The sequence below is a fragment of the Papaver somniferum genome, unplaced genomic scaffold (assembly GCF_003573695.1).
Source record: "Papaver somniferum cultivar HN1 unplaced genomic scaffold, ASM357369v1 unplaced-scaffold_81, whole genome shotgun sequence".
NCBI classification, from domain to species: domain Eukaryota; kingdom Viridiplantae; phylum Streptophyta; class Magnoliopsida; order Ranunculales; family Papaveraceae; genus Papaver; species Papaver somniferum.
This window is the reverse complement of record NW_020651082.1, coordinates 3,812,782-3,838,918: the sequence shown is the minus strand read 5'-3', so window position 1 is coordinate 3,838,918 and position 26,137 is coordinate 3,812,782. Positions and strand designations below refer to the sequence as shown.

The 26,137-nt window shown below is 35.0% G+C and overlaps 1 protein-coding gene across 4 annotated transcripts; it reads right to left on the bottom strand.

Moving 5' to 3' along the window:
* Positions 1-18,211: 18,211 nt before the first annotated feature.
* On the bottom strand, positions 18,212-24,248 carry LOC113345318. 4 transcript variants are annotated; one of them, XM_026589106.1, is made up of 5 exons: positions 23,967-24,248; positions 23,755-23,843; positions 21,129-22,605; positions 20,715-20,766; positions 18,212-18,666 (listed from the first exon to the last, which is right to left on the bottom strand). In XM_026589106.1, exons 1-5 carry the CDS (start codon positions 24,129-24,131, stop codon positions 18,596-18,598), a joined length of 1,854 nt encoding a protein of 617 aa, XP_026444891.1. In that variant the 5' UTR covers positions 24,132-24,248; the 3' UTR covers positions 18,212-18,595. The 4 variants fall into 4 exon arrangements, 3 of the variants coding, with proteins under 3 accessions (XP_026444891.1, XP_026444892.1, XP_026444890.1); XM_026589107.1 differs by lacking the exon at positions 18,212-18,666 and adding an exon at positions 18,858-19,129; XM_026589105.1 differs by lacking the exon at positions 18,212-18,666 and having other exon boundaries at positions 20,424-20,766.
* Positions 24,249-26,137: the final 1,889 nt, after the last annotated feature.

Here is a 26,137-nt window from a genome sequence, read left to right as displayed (position 1 = left end):
CGACATCCTTACTTTGTAAGTCCTTGCCACACTTCCAAACAAGTTTAGAATTGGTTCATCTAACTTTCAAGAACTATGTGATTGATCAAGAAGACTCAATCACAAATCATGGGTTTCACGGTTCTACCAAAACAAGTTCCGGTTCTACCTCAATGTGAGTATTGTGCATAGTCACACTAGCTTTCCAAAATTCGGTTAACTAGGTACTAGGATCGGTTCCCCACATATATATGGTATCTAACTTGTACTTGCTGCACATGTCCATAGGATCGATTCCCCTTTGCCTAAAAACGTGTTGCACATGTCTATAGGATCGGTTCCCCTTTCTGCTATAAACTTTTTGCACCTCATACAAGGATCGATTCCCCTTTGTGATGTGTTGTATCTCTTACTAGGATCGGTTCCCCTTTACCCAGAGTCGGTCATACACAAAATCACAAACTCAATCATACCATCTAAGGTGATTACTTAAGATCGGTTTCACTAATAAAACTCATACCAATACAAAAGTCAGGCCTTTGTGACTAGTTTTACCAAGAACATAAACAAGTCATGAGCGGTTACACTAATCACACATATTGGTTGTGGAATGAATAACAATACCAATAATGCCTGGCGATTTCCTTTTCGATTCACAAAACAAGTTCATGAATTTACTTCCTTAAAACACATGTAGAACATTGTTTCCTATGATGAAATCCTCACCTCATACCCATACGTAATCACAATAGCATTTAAAAAATTATGTCGATGTCTTATCTACAAATTTATTGGTTAAGCAATAAACCTCCTATTGTATTCCTTAATACTATGTATAACTAGAGTATTCATGCTTCGCAGTTTTGTTTTCAATATGCACAACTTGAAAGATACGTTAGGGAATGAAACAGTTCAAATAAAATATCACTAACCTCAAGTGGAAGGATGATGTTGTCATTGTATCTCCTTGCTTCTTCACTTCTTCAAGTCTTCGCAATACTTGTAATGCCTCATATCCTAATACTTTCAAGCTAACCTATACGTGGTTGACTCTAGTACATAATCAAGCTACTGTTTAAATGAGTTCTGATTCACGAAAATATGACAACCAAACTTGACATACCAATGCTTGGTGGGTTCAACAGAGCTATGCTCTAACAATCTCCCCCTTTGTCAACTTTAGTGACAAAACTCATACATCATATGGATAAACAAATTACAAGAATTCATTACACATACGCTTGATTCCCGAATTCAACAGCACAATAACCTGTATACATTCAATCCTTAAATGCCGTTGTTGACATTATAACAACAAAGATAATACTCCCCTTAAAGGTAAGATAGGTAGATTTTATCAATCCGCACGTGTTTTTTATTCCCTTTGTAATGATATGTTACTCCCCTTTAGTCTATGCTTTCACTCTTTCGTTAGATAAACGTTTAAGCACCAATGTCCTTTCCCTTAGTGATACCAATCAATATAAATCAATATAGTATCACTTGTTTACTCCACATATTTCTCCCCCTTTTTGTCAAAAAATGACAAAGAAACAAAAAAATAAAGGACAAACCGAAAAGGATCTTACAAATCTCAAAATAGACTTGCAACCTATAGAGTTAAGCACGAGGGTTTCACACACCATTTTTCATAACCAATATCAAAACTGAAACTACAAAGTAATTATGTTTTGATATGTTACCAAGGAAACAATTGCCCGAAGCAATTTTCTCTAATAGTTTAGTAAACCAAAAATCAACTAAGCACCTTAGTTCCTTTGCTAAACCGATTATACAAATACAATCACTTATTCGATAAGACCAAAATAAAGATAACTCTATTTTTCTCATCAGGCTCTAATTATCCATATAACTTAGATCTTTAGCTTTTAAACAAGACAAGTACTAGGTTAGTTAACTAGCATTTCTTGTTAGGGCATTCGATTAGACTTGAATAACCGAAACCTCCACTTTGATAAGTCTAACTAAGATCAGAATTAACTTAGTTTATCTTATCCGGAATCGAATTGAACTAAACAATTCATCCCGTAAACCTTTTCTTTCGTTAATCCATAAACAATTCATAAAAACCAAAATAAATCAACTTGCATAATTATTCACCTCAACCGGAAGCAATTGAAACAACATAGACATTAAAGCACCGCAATTGCACCGAAATTTTGTAAGCCTAAACGATTGATACCACACAATAAAGCAAGATAACAATAGTTTTTCTTAACCGGAAACAATTGAATCACACACACGTCCATACACAAATAATGGAATAAAACATCAATTCTACCGGAATTTTGTTAAGCAAAAGCAATAAATATATGAAATAAAATCAGGCTTTTCTTAAACAGGAAAACAATTAATTAACAAGATTGTTACCTCAAATTTCGCATCCTCTTCTCCATATGTTTGCATCTTCTTCCAGGGAGAATTGATATCGAAATATCATTATGTTGTCATCCTTATGCAAAACAAAAGAATAAAAACAACCAACCTTTACCAGACAAAGGTTGAAAATCGGTTTTAACAATTGCAAGAAAAAGTTGAAAACTGTCGAAACACATATACTTTTATGCTAAACCAAAACCGATTCAACATATTGTGACTTTTTCACATATTTTTTCTATCATAACCCCTCATGATCCTTTGATAAAGCCTACCAACATGGGCTAGAACTTAATCCTGCTAAATCAAAAAGTCACCCAAACCATAAGGGTTCACAACATTATGAGATCGAATATCAAGGTAGTAAAACCGAAATCAAACATCCCATAAACATACATAGCAATAATATAAAGCATTCAAGCACAGGCTATGTAAATCAAAAACTATCATAAGAAAAATTATAAATCAAATAATTTTATTCATAATAAGATAGTTTTATTCATAATATACCTAATACAATCATTGAAAGAAATAAAAAATTGATGTCTATTTTCTCATTTTTGAAACTCTAATTTCAACCTTTTAGAGTTTCCTTCAATGTTGAAGCCGGATCAGAAGATTTTACCGATTCCAATCATCTTCTATGATTACTAGTCTTGATTCAAGACTAACAACATTGTCATTGACTTCCTTAACTTCCTTTCGCAAATCCCTTTCCATGTTCCTTACTTCACATAGAATTAGATCTAATTTTAGTGAAAGATTCTTGAGAAGATTATCTTTGAGAGAAGAGATCTCTTCATTAAGAACATCTTGTTGAAGTTCTGGAGATGAATCAGAATCGCCATCAGAAACTCGGGACGAAGTTTCTTGTTAGGAAATAATATAATCCAGACCTTTTCGGTTTTGCGGGAGTTGCAACTAGAGGTAGACATTCTGTCGAATCTCTATGAAAATGAAATAAAAGGTCTTCCCTCTTATAAGTTCTAGAACTTTTTCTCAAAAATCTTTGAGAATATCATTTCAATTAAATTCTTAACCGAAAAATCAATTTTAGAAATATTTTTATCCAAATTTTTACATCTATATCCTTATTGTATACTTTTAAGGTTAACAAGTAAGGATCCATGATAACCAGTTAGGTTTTCACTTTTTGGTTGTTGAATTTTCTTCCCTTAAAGATTTCAACATTCTACATAGTTGAGGAGACATTACGTTTGAACTTTTAGGTTCAACTTTTAATCTTGGTGTAAGATTATGATGTTCTAAGAACTTATTCTCCTTTTAGAAGAGATCTTTGATCTACACTTAGATCTTGATATTTCGGTTTTATACAGTTTGTTTCTCTCTTTGTTTAGAATCAAGACATTGCCTTTGATAATGCCCTCTTTGCTTGCACAGGAAGGAAACACCAGAAGTATTACGTTTTCTGGATTTAGATTCCACAAATATATTTAGCATTACCTCCTTGTCTCTTGATACATTCATACTAGGTAATGACTTTTCAAAGCAATTGAGTCTATCTCTCAGTTTCTGATTTTTTGTTTTTAACTTCCGTATTTCATCTTGACAACATTTAATATCGAGAATGAGTTTGGAAACTTGTGCCATTTCGGAGCATTGAGTAACCTCGATTTTCTTCAGTCGCTTGTTAAATTTTTCTTTATCATTCAGAAAACTTTGTTTGAGTTGATCAAGCGATGATTTTATTTCAATGATGTCAGATTCAAGAAGGTGAGTTCTATTATCTTTACATGGAAATATTTCTTTGAAAATCGAAGGGGTAAACTCTTCTTGAGTATCTAGAGTTGGAAGAATTTCAGAGTCATAGACTTCTGCAATGGTTGCAACATGATCTATCTCATCAACTTGATAATTCTCATTAGGACAATAATCAAATGTGGTAGTGTAAGCATTTCTTTTCCACTGTGTGTCCTTAGTTGGACAATCTGGAGAAATATGACTGAACCCTCTATACTTGTAGCATTGGGGAATAATATCATCATCATCCCAGGTGTCTTCACGTTTATGTGAAGGAACATGTTTTCCTTTTGACCCAGGTGATTCTTTTTTTCGATGTCTCAAAAGTTTCTTGAATCGTTGAGTAATAAGAGACAAATGATGATTTAGTTCAGCTTCATTTTTAGCAGTTCGATCTTCCTGATCTTCGAAATTTTCCGAATATTGAGTCGAAACCCTTTTTATGGCTTTGTAGGCCAGATTGTCTTTTTTTTTAAACAAATTTTCCTGATCAAATATCTTCAGTTTTCCAACTAGGGAACTTCTAGATAGAGACGAAAGATCATTAGCTTCAATGATTGCATGCTTTTTAGAATCGTATCTAGATGGCAACGATCTGAGAATTTTGCATACTATATCTTTTTCATAAATAGTCTTTCCAAGAGAGAAAGAAGCACTGATTATCTCAGTGAATCTAATATGAAACTCTTCAAAAGTATCGTTGTCATCCATTCAAAGATTTTCCCAATCGGACATAAGAGTTTGAAGTCTAGCTTATTTCTATGATGTGTTTCCTTCGAATACAATCTGAAGATTATCCCAAGCTTCTTTCGAAGTTTGAAAAGTTGACACATAATGTTATAAATCACGACTAACAGCATGTATAATAGCATTCAAACCATCTGAATTCTGCTTAGCAAAAGCCTTTTCTTCGTTTGAAAAATACACTAAGCGTTTAAACTCAGTTTCTGAATTTTCTACCCTTGGGTAATTATAACCATCAACGACTAATAGCCATTTATTAAAGTCTCGTGATTGAAGAAAATATCTCATAGAAGATTTCCATCATAGATACTTTTTTCCGTCAAATCTTGGCGGTACGTTAATTGAAGTCGATTCATGAGAACTCGAGTTCATTCCTATAGGTTAGATCGCACCAAACACAGATTGTTAGATCTTTTCGTGTTTGCCTGTTCTGATACCAATTGAAAAGACGAGGGTTCCCAAATATGCCTCAAATTAAAAACTTTTCCTACCTATAAGTCCTTTCTCCGAAAGTGATTGTCTATGGACTGAGTCGAGACAATACAACTAATCGGTTCACACTTCGTGTGATCGTCTATGGATACGAGATCGAGACAATACAACAACGAAGTATGTTTACTTGATAAAAAGATTAAGACTTAACCAAACACAATATGATTACTTATCAAGTAAATAGGAATTAACGTTTGTGTATTTTACTTCTAATTATAATAAAAACAATTATAATTGCAGAAATAGAAAAGTAAAAGACACAATAAGATTTTGTTAGCGAGGAAACCGCAAATGCAGAAAAACCCCGGGACATTTTCCATAATTTAATACTCTTAGTATTAAGATGCAATACAAAATCAAACCAACTTCGTATAGTTGAGACCAAGCAACTAAACCTATAGTTCACCTAGTTCCGCATGTATTCCCATGCCTCCTACCTGTAATAAGTCACGTACTTGGAACAATTCCTTTGGTTCGTATTCCAAATAGTAAAGGAACAACAAATCTGTTTGGTAGCAACTCTCTTCAACCAAGTAATATGAGTTCGACAAAGGCTCTTCTGTTTATCTCAATAAACTCCTTCGCCAGGTTCTAAGATCTATCTTATTTTCAACTACCAATGTAATTGTTAAGATTTTTCAATCAATACTTTTAATCACAAAGAATTGTATTGATGCCGATCTACACAACTAATCAATCTAATCTATCACAAGGATAAATCGATTATAGTTGGATCCTCTATACCGGAATAAGTATTGTGCACACCAAAGATTATGAACCCCAAATCAGAAATCTTCAATATCTTCTTTGTCTTCAAATCTTCTTAGATCTTCAATAAACACCTACACACAATAACTTGAATCTCTTGTGATCAATCACACACAGAACAGTCTGTTAACAATGGATTATCACAAGACGTTTTTAGATCTACGAACAGTCTAAAGATCCCTGTCGAAACTTCGATCTAGTTTGAGTGAATCTTATATCAGAAGAGAAGATTCTCAAGCATAAACAAACTAGGTGCAATCAAAGTTCAACTACCGTTAGTCAATCAAATCAATCGAAAACAAAAGATAAACCGTAATTATCTAGTTTCCCACCAACGGTACTAATAGAGATTCTCAATCCCAAAGAAGACTTTAAATTGAGCGGCCGTAAGAGATTTCGCCTAATTAGGTTATTCTCCTCCCCGAATAGGCGGCTTCACCAGTAACAACACAACCGAGGAAGTTTGCTGTCACGAAGGATTAGTTTGCTAGAACTGCAAACTTTCATATTTATAGACAAGGAAGTTTTGACACCAAAGAATTTCCAAAACCGAAAATAATCTAAAGATATGCATTAAAGCCCAGATTCGGTTTCCATAATTCCTGGAAATGCTCTGTCCAAAATAATGACCGAAAATCTCTTTGGAAAATCTCCAACTAGTAAATGCACATTACTAATTTCCATTTTCCTAAAATAAAATTAAAAACCTTAAATAAAAGATTCTTAACTTATTTATGTTTCGATCCTGGGATTTTCTTCCTTTAGCTATTAAGGAATAACTTTGAAAAATTAAAGATAAGCTTTATTGCACATGTTCAAAGTATGTCGACATCCTTACTTTGTAAGTCCTCTTTCATAATTACAACCTTGAAACCGATTTGTCATACTTCCAAACAAGTTTAGAATTGGTTCATCTGACTTTCAAGAACTATGTGATTGATCAAGAACACTCAATCACAAATCATGGTTTTCACGGTTCTACCAAAACAAGTTTCGGTTCTACCTCCATGTGAGTAATGTGCATAGTCACACTAGCTTTCCAAAATTCGGTTGATTAGGTACTAGGATCGGTTCCCCACATATATATGGTATCTAACTTGTACTTGTTGCACATGTCCATAGGATCGGTTCCCCTTTACCTAAAAACGTGTTGCACCTGTCCATAGGATCGCTTTCCCTTTCTGCTATAAACTTGCTGCACCTCATACAAGGATCGATTCCCCTTTGTAATGTATTGCACCTCTTACTAGGATGAGTTCCCCTTTACCCAGAGTCCGTCATGCACAAAATCACAAACTCGGTCATACAATCTCAGGTGATTACTTAAGATCGGTTTCACTAATAAAAGTCATACCAATAGAAAAGTCAGGCCTTTGTGAATAGTTTTACCAAGAACATAAACAAGTCATGAGCGGTTATACTAATCACACATATTGGTTGTTCACAAGATATGCAATGAATAACAATACCAATAATGCCTGGAAATTTCCTTTTCGATTCAAAAAACAAGTTCATGAATTTACTTCCTTAAAACAAATGTAGAACATTGTTTCCTAGGATGAAATCCTCACATCATACCCATACATAATCACAATAGCATTTAAATGATTATGTCGATGTCTTATCAACAAAGTTTAATGGTTAAGCAATAAACCTCGTACTGTATTCCTTAATACTATGTCTAACAAGAGTGTTCATGCTTCGCAGTTTTGTTTTCAATATGCACGACTTGAAAGATACATTAGGGAATGAAACAATTCAAGTCAAATATCACTAACCTCAAGTAGAAGGATGATGTTTTCGTTGTACCTCCTTGCTTCTTCACTTCTTAAAGTCTTCACAATACTTGTAATGTCTCATATCCTACTACTTTCAAGCTAACCTATACGAAGTTGAATCTAGTACATAATCAAGCGACTCCTAAAATGAGTTTTGATTCACCAAAATATGACAACCAAACTTGACATACCAACGCTTGGTGGTTCAACCGATCTATGATCTAACATTTTTTTATCTTACCTATCGGAGATAAATCTCGATCCAATCTTAGAAAAGATAATACTCAATATAATAGAACAAGTAAGATCAGAACACGCAACTACAGAGAAAATAGTTGGGCCTGGCTTCAGAATCCCAATGAAGTCTTTAAGTCGTTAACCTATAATGGTTTTAAGAAAATCATAGGTTAAAGGAGAATCGACTCTAGTATGGAACTAGTATCACACATGAGATGTGGGGATTAGGTTTCCCAATTGCTAGAATTCTCTCTTATATAGTATTCAAAATAGGGTTTGGTAGCTTTGAAACAAAGCAATCAATATTCAACGTTACATGAAAACCTGATTTAAGATTCATGATAAGTTTACTTAAAACCAAAGCAATATCTCTCCACCATTAGATGGTCTTAGCTTGTTATACACAAATTAAATATACCTTCATTTAAATATGGGTAACCGTACCTAAACGTGTATATGGAGTTGTCTCAATAACAGTTAACCGAAGTTAGCCATATGAGCATTTTTCTATTAACCATATTCATCTAACACTTATAGATCAAATGATAATCAAATGAATCTAACTATGTTACTCATAGAGTTTTTCAATTGTTTATATTCTCATAGAAGTATACAAGACACAATTGAAACAAAATCGGATTTGATTTAAGAGAATCAATTCTTGAAAATTTAGCCATGGTTTGCAAAGATTGCATTCCTTAATATATAAATGTGTTTGCTCATGAATATGAAATCATACTTAACCAATTTTAGAACTTAAACCAACTCAGTTTGTAAACGGGTATGCAAACTTAAGTTCCGGACATTGGTCTTGTCCGACAATTCGCAAACGAGTATACATACTATCGTACCGGATCACAACTCAAGTGAAACCGTTTTCAAACGGGTATGCAAACTTGGTTCCCGGACCTGAATCACACTACAACAGTTTGCATACTGGTATGCATACTGTGTTATATCCAGACAATGGTTATTTGTTCTAAACTTCCATTTCAATCATTGAAACATCATTAGAAGACGAAAATAGTTGTCTCACACAAACTATTAGCTTATAAGTAACTTTCAAGTTATTCAATGATCATTATGAAACATTCCGAGTCTACATCAAATGGCTGTCTCACACAAATCATGTAAGATGTTTCAAGGCAATTTTCACATGATCATATTTTGACTAATTGTTTAGTTTCCAACAAATAACTAAACTCGTCAAGAATAATGATGAACATAGTTAAAGCAAAAATCTTTCCAACACACATTTCGAGAAAGATATAAGCGAGTTAAACTCAGCTCGAAATATCAAATGTGCATAATATAAAGTCTATGTATCTATATGACTTAGTCGCAATAGGAGATAAAATAGAATAGACTTCTGAGTGATAGATAAGTTTTAGTCTCCACATACCTTTTTGTTGATGAAGTTCCTCCAAGATCTCCTCAGTATATCTTCGTCTTCAATCGATGAATGTCGTGAGGTCTAAACCTCAACTACACATTCTATCCTAATCCGAGACATAACTATAAGTAGACTAGAAATCAAGAATTATAGGTTTGATCACCTAAACTTGACAAACAAGCTTGAGATAGACAACGCTTGGGAGTTAGGCCGAGCTGTTCTCTAACACTTATGATTGTGATTCAAACTTAAAGTCTTAAGTTTTTATGAAAATGATTACGCTTATGGTTCAATCGGCTAACTGTTTATGAACAATGTCTTTGTACACGGTTCAATTATGGTTCATCCTAAACGTAGTGTATATCTTGATATGTCAATAACATTTCAAAGATTCATCTAACAGTGGATATTGTTTGCTTGGTTATAAAGCTATCTTAACTTAAACCTAAAGCAACCTTTGCTTTGAAAGTCTATAAAAGGGGAACCTTGGGATCTTTGAATCCCGATACTATTTTTGTGTGTCCTAGTTGTAAACTAGAATCGTCCTCTTCCTAAATCCCTTTTAGGGTTTAGCAACTACAAAGACTTCATAGGGATTCGTGAATCCAGGTCCGGATATTGTGTATCTTTATAACTTGAGTATCCTGATCTTGATCGATTGTTGAGACTTCTCTATTAATCAAGATAGATATAAATCACAAAGTTCTCTTCATCCCAGACTTTGTTGATTTTAAAATTTTAATACTTGTGAGGTGAATGATAACCTTGGATTCTCTTCGAGAAGGATAAGTCCGGATGTTGAGGTTTGCTAGACTTTGTCTATTGCTATCAATTTCCAGTCTCACCTTTTTTACGGTCAAAAAGGAAATCACATATATAGGATTATATGTACGTGGGAGGCAAATTGGTTTAAAGTTTTCAATTGCGCGGAGTCCTAGGATTCAAGAGGCGCAAGGAGCGCGACTGTAACTGAATTGCTGTGAGGGTTTAATTCGGTCTCAACTGCATTCCAGTCCGAAATTAATTGGTAGTTAACTAGTGTCTATATCGGCTTAATACAGTTTGGTGTTCAGTCTGGACTACGTCCGGGATTTTTATGCATTTGTGGTTTCCTTATTAACAAAATTTCTGGTGTATGTGTTATTTCTTTTCCGCGTTATATTGTTTATCTTTATAATTGAAATATCACATGTAGTATGTTAATCAATCAAAGTAGATACATCCATCCTTCTTTGTTGGATACGAATTGATTGATACTTGGATATTGATCTTTGGAACCGTCCAAGTACTCTCACATGCAAATCTGGTTAACGAACATGTCTTTGTAAACTTTCTGATTATGGGAGAAAGAGATATAACTTTAAATATTATTCATTGATTGAGATTTATTAAGTTGAAATCTCGGAATTGTATGTAAGTTTGTCCATACATGTTTCCTAAGAAAAAGTCGGTGGTGTATTTTGGTACCCCTACATTTTCAGTATCAATTAACGCAGAGATGGTATATGTATTGAGAAATCCTGGAATTCAGAGAGTATATCCATTAACATTTTCTATAAGAGAACTTAAATATATTTCCATATCATATTCGATAGGGGAAGGTGTGTTTTTCTCAGACTGACCATTATCTGCATGCTCATACTATTGTTCTAGTTGAACGGCTTCAACCATAAATAATAATTATTTTGAGCAAATATGGTCTGATCTGTAAACATCATCACAGTTGTAGCAGAGACCATGGTCTCTTCTTTGTTTTACTTGTTCAGGGGTGAGTCTCTCGATAGGAGGGGTGTGTGGGTTATTTCTTGTAGGTTGAGTTGGTAGTTTGAACTGGTGGAGTAGTGGTTAATTCTTTGGGGGGGGGGGAGTTGGGTGATGTGATGGTTTAAAGGAAGAAAAAGAGTTTGAGAATGACCTAGTAGTAGGTTTGTGAGAGTTTTACTGGAGCAAGAAGGTTTGTTCTTGTATTTTAGCAAGGGAAAACGCGCAACAGTGTGGATAGACGAAACATAAGCACTGAGTGTTGTATTCCCTCCTTGAGACACCAATAAAACATCCACAAAGTAAATTTGTGGTAATGTTGGATGTAAAGTGAGTAAAAGTGATTTTGCATACTCAAACTATTCGAGATAATCAACTGGCATTTTATAAGATAACTTATTAAAGTTATCCACTATATTATCACCACCAGGATTCTCAAATCGAAGACAAGTATGTTATGCCAACTCAAACATGAAACAATAGATTTATATGATTGTAAGTTTAGGAGTCTTCTATCAGCCTTAGCATCAAGATGCATAGCCGCCATGGTGACTCGTTAGGTCTCGTCTCTGATATTGAGAAGTAGGAATTAATGATTCCACTTTTGAATCCATTCCCTAGGATCATCGTCATTGAATCTCGTAAAATCGAGTTTAGGCATGCGTTGGTGGGTATTTAAGTCTCGACCCCCATGAGAAAAATTGAAATCAGATCCCTCTGCATCATTGGAGACTCTAAAATGTGAAGTTGTTGCTTCGTCTTGAAATTTCCGCCTCGAAAAGAAAAAATTTAACTGGTTGTCGAGATTATCTTTAGTTAATACATTAAGACCGAGATTATCCAACTTGTCGCTAAGATAAGCGATCTGTGTATCGAATTTATTTCCCTAAGTCTTTTCAAGTTGGTGGCCCGGTTTCCCCATGATTAATCAGGAAAAAAAAACTCTGGTGCCAATTATTATTTTCCCACAAGAATCAAACAACAGGAAGAAGATAGACAACTCTCAAACCTCAAGATTTGAGTCCTCTTGTTCAATTTAATATATCCTGGGATCAAAGTTATAATTGAAATTTTGGATTAACAATATTCATGTCGATTAATAGACTTCTCTTACACATTTATAACATGAAAAACCCTATCTCTAAAAGGAACACTTATAAATCGACATCTGGCAACATCTCACATGATGAATTACCTACTCTCATTATTACTAATGACTATCTAGTTGACTACTAACAACTTAAATGATAAAGGCACCCACTCTACTAACTGAACGGAAAACCGATATAAGACAGTTTGGTTAGGTTCGACGAGGTTATTTTTATTATTCTTAGTCGAGTTCATTTTTTTTTATTTATTTATATCCGAATTCAATGCGCTATTCATATATAAAAACATAGAGGTTCGACTAGGATTTTTTTCATAGCCAAATCTCGAATTCGATTAATTTTTTTCCTAGCGAATTCGATGGGTTGTTCAATTTTTAAAAGCAGCATAAAGGTTCTGCTACAAAAAAAAATTATCGCCGAATTAAGTGGTTATTTATTTTTTATTACCAACATAGAGGTTCAGCTAGGTTTTTTTTCCTAGCCGAACTTAGTTTTTAATTTTATATTCTAGTCTAATTCAATGAGTTGAACAACATAGAGGTTTAGCTGTGTTTTAATTTTTGCTTCCTAGACGAACCTCGAGTTCGACTAGATTTGTTCTTTTCTCCTTGCCGAACCAATACAAAGAAATATAAAAAAATAACAAAAAACAATCTTCTTTTAGAAAGATATAAAAATTAAATAAAAATAAAAAGTAATTAAAAAAATAATAAATAGGAAAATATTGCAGTGGAAAATATAGAGAAGATAAAGAGGCGGAGAGAGGTTTCTATTGATCATGGTAAACTGTGTTACATAAATATATTCCTTTATATATAAGTAGGAAGAAGACCCTAGACATTATATTGGGCCGCACATCCATGGGCTACAAGCCCTACAACAGTCCCCCTTGTGCGATCCAGTAGAACTTTATATGCAGTGCTTCACATTTACTGCTTCCAATATAGTTCTTCAAATATCGTCCTCTCCTTGATGACTTGTGCCTAAATCAATTGCCTCATTAAAACTTTGACAAGGAAAACCCAGTGGGATAAAACCTTGACGAAGGGAAAAGAGTACAACGTGACAGATGCAAGTAAAGGTGATCTGTTGCAGATGATCACTTTGCTCCATTGAAGTTGACTAGTTGTGTCACAACTCTCAAGGAAGAAAATCCTCGTGGGAAATACAATAGCCTTAGCGGAGAAATTACATTTCCGGCGTTTGTTGCTGTCTCATTAAAAACCTTTCCAAGTAACAAAACCCTGTGGTAAAAAGCAACCTCGGTGAAGGAAAATAGTTCAACACACCATTAGATGCTCCCCTGATGTCAGACAATTTTCATTAGTCTAATGCATTCAAAAGGAGTTTATAACACTTTACTTTGGTGACTTTAATGTTTATAAGACCATGTTGTTGATTCTGGAAGTTACGTTGCTTAACAGAATATCGCGTTTCTTTTCTTTGATTCAGATGTTTTCAGTAATATCAGCGCGATCTTTATGTCTTCAACATTCAACATACTTGATGTTTTTAGTGTTGTATCGCTAAAAACCTTGTCGAGTAACAAAACCCTTTGGGAAAACTATTCTCGATCGAAGGAAAAAAGAGTACAACACAACTTCAATTTCGAAGTAAAATATGTCGACATCATATCCTTCGATCCTCCCCCTGATGTCGGCATCTCCCCCTGATTACTTTCAGAGTTGTTCCAAACAGTTCCTTTAGTCATGTACTTTTCGAAATTGAATATCGGTAATGACTTAGAAAATAGTCTACCATATCTCCCCATGATTACTTTCTTTGGAGAATAGATTATTGTTCCTTCATAATCAATAAATTTTGGATTGCACTTTCATTAGCATTCCTTTTTATGTCTTTGCATGGATAAAACAAGTTTATGTTAATGGTTAATTTTAACTACATGATTACATTCACTATACCATTCTAATGACGTTGCGTTGGCGCTGAGTTGTATCTAGCTAAAAAGTTCTCTGAGGATGCAAAATTTGATCGAGTACATTATTATACTAAGTACAACATGCGTCTATTGTACTTATATATGGGAATTTCATCTCCCAACACATCTTCTCCATCTTCCTTTAGACGAAATGGTCACTTACTTACATTTGAACCTCGATTAATCATGGGGGTGCTATCAGGATGCATGTATTTATTAAATTTCCTGACAACTTTATACATATGCAAACTGGTGGAATAATGTACCACAAGCTCCGTATTCGGTCGAGCTTTTCCAAGATTTTTCATCTCAAATTCAGATTTCAAATAGATTTTAAGGTCTCTTATTACATCAAGAGTACCCATCATGTCTGTACCATAGACATAGATAGATACAATTCTAAATCAGGAACTTTCTTGTGAATACGCAAGAAAAAATAACTTACTTGTCTATCCCCTCCAAATCAAATAGCCACCTAAACGGGTATACCACATCCGCCTGATTGCTTCTATCTATAAGTGAGCGTTCTATCTAACTGTAAACGCACTCTATGGTTTAGAGACACTTGATTTGGGTAAAAAAAAAGGCTATCAAGTACTTTTGTAAATATCTTCTATATCTTGATTCTTTCAGAGATAAGTAACAACCACATACATATGTTGTATTTCAAGTCCTTTTGAAATTACCAAGCTAACTGAGTAGCGGAACACTATGAATTTCATTACAAGAGAACAATTCCAGGGCATTGTGAGAAATCTCTCGCCACAAGGCGAGTCTTTATATTTTAAGACTGCTTTCTTCTCATTATGCTTTGTGACAAATTGATCATGTATGTCCAATAGGCTTTACACTTGGTTGGTTAGCACTACCATACCAAATACCTATAAATTTATCAAAGAACCAAGTTCTACCTGGATTGTATAGGCCAAATATGCTCTTCGTTGAAATTAAGAAACAAGGAGCTTGGTTTGATCTCATATTGCTCTATTTCTTTAAGCAAGTATATATGTTTATGAAATTAATCATCAATATGCTCGCATGATCTTTCCATTGACTCTTGCACATTCTCATAATCCACTTGGGATGTCATTGTTCTCTGGAATCATTAAACTTCGGAGCGTCCTCCAATTTGATTCATGGACATATTCAGAGACAATCTTATGAGATGATTTCTTATGATATAAATAAGTTGTGCCTTCCTCACCTACTTCATTTCTAGGTGAGGATTGATCGAACCAAGTGGTCTCTCCAACTTCCTTTATGGAGCCACGGCCTCAAACACACTTCCACTAAGTGTAGTTTCAACACCTTAGTCTATGGTGTGTATCCTTATTGAGGATTTGTAACCTTGCAAGTAGGTTTGCTGCTGGTATGTGTGATCTCATCACTTTAGCGACATCAATGTACATTCTGAAAATCGATTATTCTTTTCACTTTACATTTACATTTGTGGAGTACAAGAATCAATATGAGACAGAGTGGGAACACACCACGAAAAATTCCTATTGTTCCCTTAGAAAATCCTGTTTCATATCTCCCCTAGCAATGGGAAGATTGTCTCATCAAAGTGACAATCCACCAATATAGTGGTTAAGAGATCGTATGTCAAAGGTTTCAAAATGCGGATAATTATTGGGAATTCATATCCAACATAATTACTTAATCGTTTTGATGACCAACTATAGTATGGTGCGGAGTCTTATTGGCACATATATAGCACAACCAAAATGCATAAGAATACAAATGTCAGGCTTATAACCAGTTACCAACTGGTACACGAAAATGGTTGACTAATTGTGGGTTCTAAAACTAATAAGTAAATATGTGTATAATATTGCATATCCCCCAAGTATTTATAGGAAGGTTGTTACACATAACATATCCTTAGAAACCATCTATAACCTTTGATGGTATCCTCTGCGAGACCATGGGATGTAGGATGCTCTACAATGATCCTATTAAACTTGCAATGTCCATCAAGTCCTTTCGATGTAAAATATCTAGCATTAACAAGGTTGGTGAAACTTTAAATTGTTTAATATGTGCTAGAATTGTTTTGAAAACGCATAATTTCTTGTGAATAATAACTAATTCAACACTTCGAATTATCCACCAGAGCCATAAATCACTTGAATGGACCGCATTCTGTGTAGATATGTCCACAACTATCACTTTGTTTCTTTTGAAAAAATGAGTTGTTTACCATTTGCATCTTAGAATGGTCTTAATCCTGTTTACTAAAGAAAGATTTTGTAAAATGAGTGACATGCTTTATTACTTTAAAATCATAATGGGAGGGGGTTGTGAATCTAGTACTTTAGAGAACACTTATTGAGAGATATACCGTTACTTCGCATTTTGTCAATCTTTTACCCGTTGTCTCGTCCACTCAAACACAGTGATGTACGTATGAGTCCTTTCAAAACGAAATATCATGTCACAACCAAAGTGCCTTTATGGTTATGTCAAAGTCTGTATGAGTCAATTTCCAACATTTCATCGCCGGAGTCAATATGGATTCAATATTCCAAATTAATACTATATATTTCACTATATTGACTAATTAGTTTCTCTAAAGTATGTTTCCTTCCAAATACATTAGAGACTATAAAAGATGCAATCAGTTACATTCTCATCACAATCAGGTTCCACATGTTATCCATTTGCATGAGTTTCTTTGGAATTTAACAAGGTGTGATTATCTCTCGGTACATACAGAGATTTTGTGACGTTTGTGTTCTCTTGAAAACAAACTTTTGAGCAGTGTTGCACTCGATGATCCAATCCTCGTAGTCACATTATAAGGAAATAGTTCAACAACCAGTATAAATTCCCGAAGCTGGTGGGAGGGAAACCACTATCTGTTAGTCATTGGGTCTTGAGATATTAAATAAGTGGTGTGGCATTATTAGTAACAAAAGTGAGATTCAACTCAAGTACTTCAGAGTGAATATATGTTACGTTTCAGGGGGGATGATATATTTTTCATCCGAATATATCTCAAGTGCTATAAAGAATTTATGTCTCGTGGAAATCATGTATTTTTCATTCCATAAGCGCATACATTGGATCTAGTTCAAATAAATAGTCAATTGGCCAGGAAAAGTTCTTCTTGTCATTAAAGTTGATGTCTAAATTATGACCTTCTCATGGAAATTGGTTGCTACTATGGTACCCGCATTGCATTTCTTGTACCAATACCAATAAGAAGATTCATTCCCAGCTCTTTGGTGGGAGCTAGAATTACATCTTAGCTTCATCCCATGTTCAGTTGATACCTGTACTTTGGTGTCATTACTATCGGGAAAAAAAATACATCTTTGTCTCATGATATATATGTCCCTTTTCACATGCTTTATATGAGTCGGTACGTCTAACCCTCATACTTCGGGTTCTTTCCATTTTCAATTTTTGCTACATTTATCTTAATTTGAAAATTTTCTTTATCTCAACAGGCCAAGAGAATCTCACTACACATGTCAACTACTTACTTTTGGTTGAATATATTACTAAAGATAGTTCTCTTACTGTCATACTTCAACATATACTGGTTCGTTAGTATCATGGATGAAGTAGAGAAATGGAAATTTTCTGACTCATATCATCTTTTATGAGTTCTTCCACAAAAATTGGAATACATGTGATTTTATTTGAACATATGTTTTGAAACTACTGACAGATTAATAGTCGAGCAAGTGGATTACATTCCACTGAACATTCAAATTTTGGGAAGAAAATATCAAGTACGCAATAATGGTGTTCAAATACTTCTATACCCCAAATAAATATATTTGAATCGAGTTGGTACAACCAGTAGGACAAAAGACATCATTCAACTATAGCCGATATCAAATTCAAAAGAAAAAAATAACATTAAGACCAACATTCTTAATGATCAAGATCAACACTCATAATTTAAATTGACCGTTTACGGACTTATCTTGAAAGAACAGAACTAGGCATGTTTTAAAAAATAATAATAAGCCCAACAGGTATTCAATGTAAAAACCCACATCAGTTACATACCTCATACATTGATTCCCGTGGTATATACAGAGAGAACCAGAACAACTTCAATCACGCACAGATGAAAAAAACTGAAAGGGACATAACAGAGAACCGGATCAGAATGGACCGGACCGGGTTGGACCGGACCTGGTTGGGCGGACCGGGTTGAACCGGACCAGATATTTTCCTTCCTCCCCACGAACAAACATGATTTCCGAATAGAGGTTCCCTATAAGAAGATTCTTGTTCCTCCTCGAACATATGAGAACGGAAACCACTTTTCCATTCTCCTCTTTTCCTCTTTTTATCCACAGAAAATTCCCGACGGTCACAATTGTGACATAATCAATCACATAATCAATCACATGCATAAATAAACATATACAAATATATATCATAAAATGCAATCAGTCAATTGATCATGGGAACTGCATAAGGTATATTTTATTTATCTTGGATTTACCAAAAATCAAAAATCGGGAGAAATAAAATAAAAAAAAGTATGAGAGAAAATAGATTCAACTTAGCTGATTTGGTTCCATCGATTTCAAATTATCTTAATGATAAATTGCATAACTGTGTTGATCTAATCTTAGCTCTATGATATAGCTTCGATAACGTATTGCAGTGGGAAATATAGAGAAGATGAAGAGACGGAGAGAGATTTCTATTGATAAGGGTAAACTGTGTTACATAACTTATATATAAGTAGGAAGAAGACCCTAAACACTGTATTGGGCCGCACATCCATGAACTACAAGTCCTACAACAGAAAATCAATATTTACTTAATTAATGGATAATTTTGCCATTTTCTAACTTTTAAAACACTCTTTATAAGTGTAAGGCCGATGGCCTAAGCACCTCATGGTCCCACAAAAAGTGATCATGTCCGTAAAACCGTTCATACTTTTGACCACTTAATGCGGTGCAGGAGCCAAGCCATAATATGGCATGTATATACAAGAACTGTTTTTTGGGACTACTCAAAAATAGAGGGGGACCACTTTGTGATAGGAATGTTTATCATATATTTATAAGGGGTGTCCTAAAATGTGGAAATGACTAACCTACCCTTCACCTATATATATAATCACCTCCTCCCATCACCACCACCTATATATATATATAACCACCTCCTCCCATCACCACCGCCGCTCACCACCTCAAATCACCACCACCGCCACCTCTATATGTAGCTTAATTTAAATCATTAACAAACCCAAAATCAAAATCAAAATTATAACAAACTCATTATTTTTCATTCGTTTTCCGTTGAAAAAAAATGAGAAGTAATCATCAAAATGAGTTGAAAATGGAAGTTACAGAGAGAAGTTCGGCTAGGAATTATGTGAAATTTTTTGTCGAACTAGCCGAACTCAACTTTAATGGAGGTTTTTGTTTTCAGAGAAAAATCGGTTAGGACGAAAAACAAATGTCCAAGCCGAACTTATAGTTCGGTTACGTCGCAAAAAGTTCTGTTACGCCACAAAAAGTTCGGTTACATTGCAATTTTTTTCTCCTAACCGAACTTTTCTCTGAAAAACCTGCATATTGAGTTCGGTTACGTCGCAATTTTTTTTCCTAGACGAACTCCTAGTTCGGTTATGTCGCAATTTTCTTCTCCTAACCGAACTTTTCTCTGAAAAAAAAACTCCATTAAAGCTGAGTTCGGCTACTTGTGTTTTCAGAAATATTAGCCGAACTACACTTACAGATGAGTTCGGCTACCTGTTCTTCAGATGTCGTGGCCGAACATTTTTAACCAAATCGAAATCAATTTTTAAATTGTTCATTTTTAGGAATGTTTTGGCCAATTCAAACACCATTAACTAAATTTGAAGTATCCGTGAGTACCCAAAACATCATATTCTTGTTGTGGCTCTTAAAGAAAAAGATCTTAACTTTTTTTCTTCCAAAACCCTCATCTTCATTATCATCTTCATCTTCTTCTTCTCCTCTCAATACTTCTTTTGAAAAAAAATCAACTTATTAATTTAATCTCACTAATCATTGATTAACTCACTAATAATTACACTAATTTAATTACCAAGGACAAATTTGGTATTAAAAAAGAACTTAGATAAGGGATGACTCATTATTACTTCTAATATCCACCCAAAAAAATGGAGAGTAGTCCCCCACCATTTTTAAGTAGTCCCACAAAACGGTTCATATGCAATTGCCACCTAAACCAGCGGGCTCTCAAGCCTATTTATCGGTGAAATGGGCTTTGAAGCCCATTTTTCTCAAGCCCAATAAACCTTTGTGTGCCACCGTAATTCCTTTTTTTTACTACTTCTATTTCTACTTTCATGAAATTAAATGGTTGAATGTTGTTTTGTATACCGTTGCCGTGAAGAATGAAAGCTGACAGTATAATATGGTCGGTACATATTACCTGCAAAATTTTCAAATAATAAATAACCTTAGTTGGAGCTTTCTAATTCTGAAAAGAGAACCAAAAGTGGCTCTTACCGGGAATAGTTCTTAATGGTTATGGGTTAGCTACAGTTGTTTGTATCAAGCAGCACCCTAAAGGTTGTGAGTTAGTCGTTACTGAATATTAACCAGACCTCTGGCATTCACTTTGGGCATTGGTTCGTAATTGCAAGAGTTGGTCGGGGCTGTCGTGAGTTGGTCGATGAATGTTGCAGCCGAAATGAACATTGTCGGTGACTGTCTTCTCAGATGGGTCTCACTATGTTTTTAGCTCGCCGCTTTCTATGCTCACGCGTACACAAAATAGTTTGGTAGTCATACCTGAAGTTTGCTAGTTGTCTGTCTGTGCATTTGTCCCATACCAACATCGTTCTGTTCCAAGAAGCGTCTTCGCAGTCTTTTCAGCAAACATTGATGCTCTTCGAGCTTCTTTACACTCTTTTTAGCATATATAGATGCTCTTCTCCTTTGTTGGGTGGCTTTTTGGCTTGCGCTTCTATCACAGACTGTTTGTGCAAAACCCTTCTCGTTGTAACTAGGGAACCCATTAGAAGATATCTTCACTGAAGTATCATGGCCCAACACTTGACATTCACTTTTAACATGCTGACCCATTATTGCAGGAGGTGCTTGGAGTTTCTGTGAGTTAGTCGATGGATGTTGCAGCAGAAATGAATGTTGTCGGCGTCTGTCTTTCAAGATGTATGCCTCAGCTTCTGTGTCTAGTCGTTTTCTCCGTTCACGCCAGCAAAAATTCTTTTGCAATCTTTGTTGTTCGGAGGTCATATTTGAAGTTTGCCGATTTTCACATCCACGCATATTGCCTCCATGCGAATTAGCCATCAACAGACATTGCTCTCTGCAACTCTTTTCAGCAGACATATATGCTCTCTGTTGATCATTGTTTCTGCACGAAAACCCCTTATTATAACTAGAACATACTTTAGAGGACTTTCTTATGGAGGTATTACCCTCTTGCAGGCTACCGAGTTTGAAACTCGTGAGTTTCTTGATTCCTAACAACCGATCAGAAACTAAAGTATTCCCCTCTGGTAGAATACTGAGTTCAAAACTCGCAAGCTTTCTTATCCTTAACGACCGATCCTCAGCTGAATTGGCGGACATATCACCAAGAACTTGATGTATTCCAGAGGATACTGCAACAGATTTATTCACCAAAACTGCTTCTGACTGTTTCTCTGCATTGTCTAGTAAGCTATGAGTTTCTTTCTCCTCTGGTTCATCATTATCGTTCTTACTGACATAATTCACAGCCATCATAAGGGTATCAAAATTACTTGAATCAACCATTGACGAACTTTTAAACTTCTTTACTGCCTTTTTTTGTATGGCATAGTTTTGAGGAGGTTTCTCTCTAAATCTCTTTCTCAAAAAGTTTGGAACAGCCAGTTTATTCTCTTTTGGATTATCAGGTACCAATATATCTTCTGTAGGCACCTCAGATACCCTTACCAGCTCATGAGAATCAATTAATTCTATCGCAGCAACAAGAACTTCGATGGGATAAAGTGACCCATTTCTTTTAGCAGAAGCACCTAAGCTTCCATTACAGGAGTTGTCCATCATACCTGAAATTTCATCACGACTCCTATTTGATGATGATATCTCTACCGAACCCTCACTTGCCCCAGTATCTGACACAGTACTTTCATCACATGCATCCTGCTTTCTTGAATTCTCAAAGCAATCAATAATCTCTACTACTGCAGGAACACAGTCGGCCCGGTTTCCCCGCCATTTAACTTCGGTATACACATCAGCAGGGTTACAGATGGCACTGCACAGCCAAAAGCACCATAAGCATAATAAAATGGATGAAAAAAGACAATTAAGACCGTACACATCCATATTTCCATATTGATCTCTTAAATAGCCTATACATAAGAGAGGTAAGATCCTAAGTGAAAGGAAGCACCACCGTGCATTAGAGATTCAGTGTATTACACAAGGTTAGCGTCTGTTTAATCATAATAATCAATGGCGAGGAAAATTATGGTGACTCATGTATCAGAGGATTTATCTAGTATTCCACTTCCTGATCAGTTTAAAGCTCTTCAAAGTTACAATCTAATAATTTTGGCTGATCTCTAGATAATTCCTCAAAATACTCTAATGTTCCCCATATCTTGGGTGCAGATCTTTCAATCGAGCTAGAACGCCAAAACTAGAAGCCACTATGTCAGTATCAGCAATATAAGTTTGTATACTATACTTTTGGTTGAAATCCTTCATCTTCACCATTGAATGTTCTTCAGGCATAACACAGTCATTTTGGGCACCCTGAATGTCGGTCTAATCTCTGACATCATGTTTATGGGAGGAAGTAGTCAAGTTTATGTGATCCATTTCTTTTTCTGTCACTAAGACAAGATTATGAGTCAAGTGAGAACTGATGGGCATTTTTAGTATTCTTTTGCAAACTAGGTTGCTAAGAAGTTCAAAAACCCTTCATGTACTGTTCAATCATCGAAACTTAGTGAAGCCAGGTCTCAGATTCCTGAGTTGAGAGTCTGTAATCAGCCCAAACTACTAAAATAGGTGCTAACTAGTTGTATGAATGTTAGCCGTCACTTAGTTGTCGAGCGATGCAAAATTAACATGAAATAAACTTAGTTGATAACCAATTATTCGCCATATGCGGACGAGCATATAATCACACAAAATAAAAATCAACATATAAACACAACGAACAACAATGATGTAAAGCAGGTGGCAAACTTAAGAAAGCAGTTGCAAAAGGGTCAAGATAAAATGTCTCTAAAAATTCCACTGCATTCCCAATGTAAACAAGTAACACATTTACCAACCCGTACTCTGAGTGGAACGGAACACATTGACTGGGATAATGTTGGTACCAGCATAAACAACACATAAAGCATCATAAGCATAAGCAAATAAATTTGTGAATTCCAGCTTCTTAATTTACCTTTTTGGACTCTTTGAGAATGTTGTTGTTGGTACCAACTTAACTTTTGGCCTATAAGAACTCTCACCAGTCATATTCCTCCATTTGTCCTGTCCAAAACATTAACATCACAGAAATGAGAATTAGAGAGATTCAAAAGCAATGACCAATTTTCAGGAAATACGAAATCCAGTAGATTAAAATTTGATGGAGTTGAGAATGATAGAGTTTACCTTTAAATCAACATTGGTACGGGAAACAAGAAAAGGACCAAATTCAGGATCTGACACAATGTTTTTCCATTTCCCTGCTCCATGTTTGTTAACACCAGATTTTAGGGCTGCCTCTTCTGGTAATGTCCATTTCAGTTTCCTTCTGGGTGTTATAGGGTCTACCATTGTGAACCTATTGTATAATGATCAAATTTGGTCAGCCCTGTCTTTCTTCTCTTCAGAAAGTTTTAGGGTTCATAAGAGATATTGGTCGCTTGTTTTGTCTGCTAATAATTGGGGAGGGGGAAGACGATACTGTTTTCAGTTTTCTATCCCTTTCTCATCGGAGTTTTGGATGTCAACGTTTGTTACAGGTGTACGGTAGGATTCGTTGGGTACATGTACTTGTGATATGGGATGACCTAGTTATTTGGTTTGGAGCACCCACAGTTATAGAGTTGGAATGGTACCTACTACGACATTTTAAGGTAACCCGTTATAGGACGGCATGGTTTATTAGAGGGGCGGCATTCTAATAGGACAAGAAGGGTCATTACATGATCATTCAAGGTGTCCCTTATCAAAAAAACTGGAAGTGACAAATTAACCCTCATAATTGATAACCTAGTTTAGTGATGATAATCAAGTTTAATGTTAATGATTAATTTCACTTATATTAACTCAAAATCAAAACAAAATCATATTTTAGAGTTTAAAATTTTTTTTGGAGATGGTAGAGAAGTTTTAACCCAAGGTGAAGGTCAATCTCAATCAATTGAAAACATTAACCAACAAAGTGAAAACCCAATGCCTGAAAATGACCAGGTATACTTCTAAATTAGTCTCAACTAGCTTTTTTTTGCTCAAATACGTTAAAAAATTCAATTTCTTACATTTTCAGAGCTAATTACGGTTGGCATTTTGCTCGTAACCAACCGTAATTCATAGTTACGATGAACTACCAACCGTAACTGGTTAAATTTGGGGAAAACCAAATTGTAAAACCAGTTACGGTTGGTAACTAAATGCTCGATACGAACCGTAGCTCAGTTACGGTTGGTAACCAAATGCGCGATACCAACCGTAACTGAGTTACGGTTGGTAACCCAATGCTCGATACCAACCGTAACTGAAGAAAATTCTCAGATATAAGAACATACGGTTGGTAATTGAACTATTACCAACTGTAACAACATGAAATTCTCCAGTTACGGTTCGTAATAGAGTTAAAATCAACCGTAACTCACATAAACTCAGAAATTTCAATTTCAATTTTCACCTAAAACCCTAATTTCTGCTAGAAATTAAACTTAAATCGAACAAAATAAACTAAACCCTAACTGGGTTTTTTCATAACATACCTCATATAAGTCATTATACTTGATTAATTTTCGAATCAATGATTAATCGAAGACGATGAAATTTTGAGTTTTAATGGAGGTTACGGTTGATGGGAGGAGAAGAGAAGAAGAAAGAAAACAGATTTTCAATATAGCTTTGATTTACATTAAAACATAGGGAGGGTAATCTAGACAATTTACAAAACCATTTGGACACCTCCTAACCAACTAGAGGGACACTATTATCACACTGCCGCCCCTCTAATAAACCATGCCGCCCCTATAACAAGATACATTTTTAGCAAGCAGGGCTCATGGATATGGAACGGACCATGACACCAAAACATGGAAAACTGATACTTTGGAATGTTTGTTTGATGCTGTGACTGTTAGACAGATTACTTATATTTGAGTTCCTTTAGTTGGTGAAGACAAACTTAGGTGGAAGCCTAGCAGGAATGTCGAGTTTATTGTTAACATGACATATATAGCTACTCTAGATGAAAATCTTTAATCTAAACCTTTGAAGAATTTGACCAATGTAAATTAGACTCTTTCTTGGAAATGTAATCTCCAACCTAATATTAAGTACTTTTTGTGGAAATGTATACATAGATGGCTGCCTACTATGGATAAACTTTCTAGGTTAAACAATTACGAGAATAATTTGTGTACTTTGTGTGGTAAAAACCATGTTTCTCTACAACATCTTCTTGTGGATTGTGAGGTCTCAAATAGAATTTGGTAGTTGTCTTATCCATCTAATTTAAATGTTAATCCTCACTTTAACTTCTATAATTGGATAAGCTCTTATTTTGAATGCTCAAACATTATTTATGATATGTCTGTTTT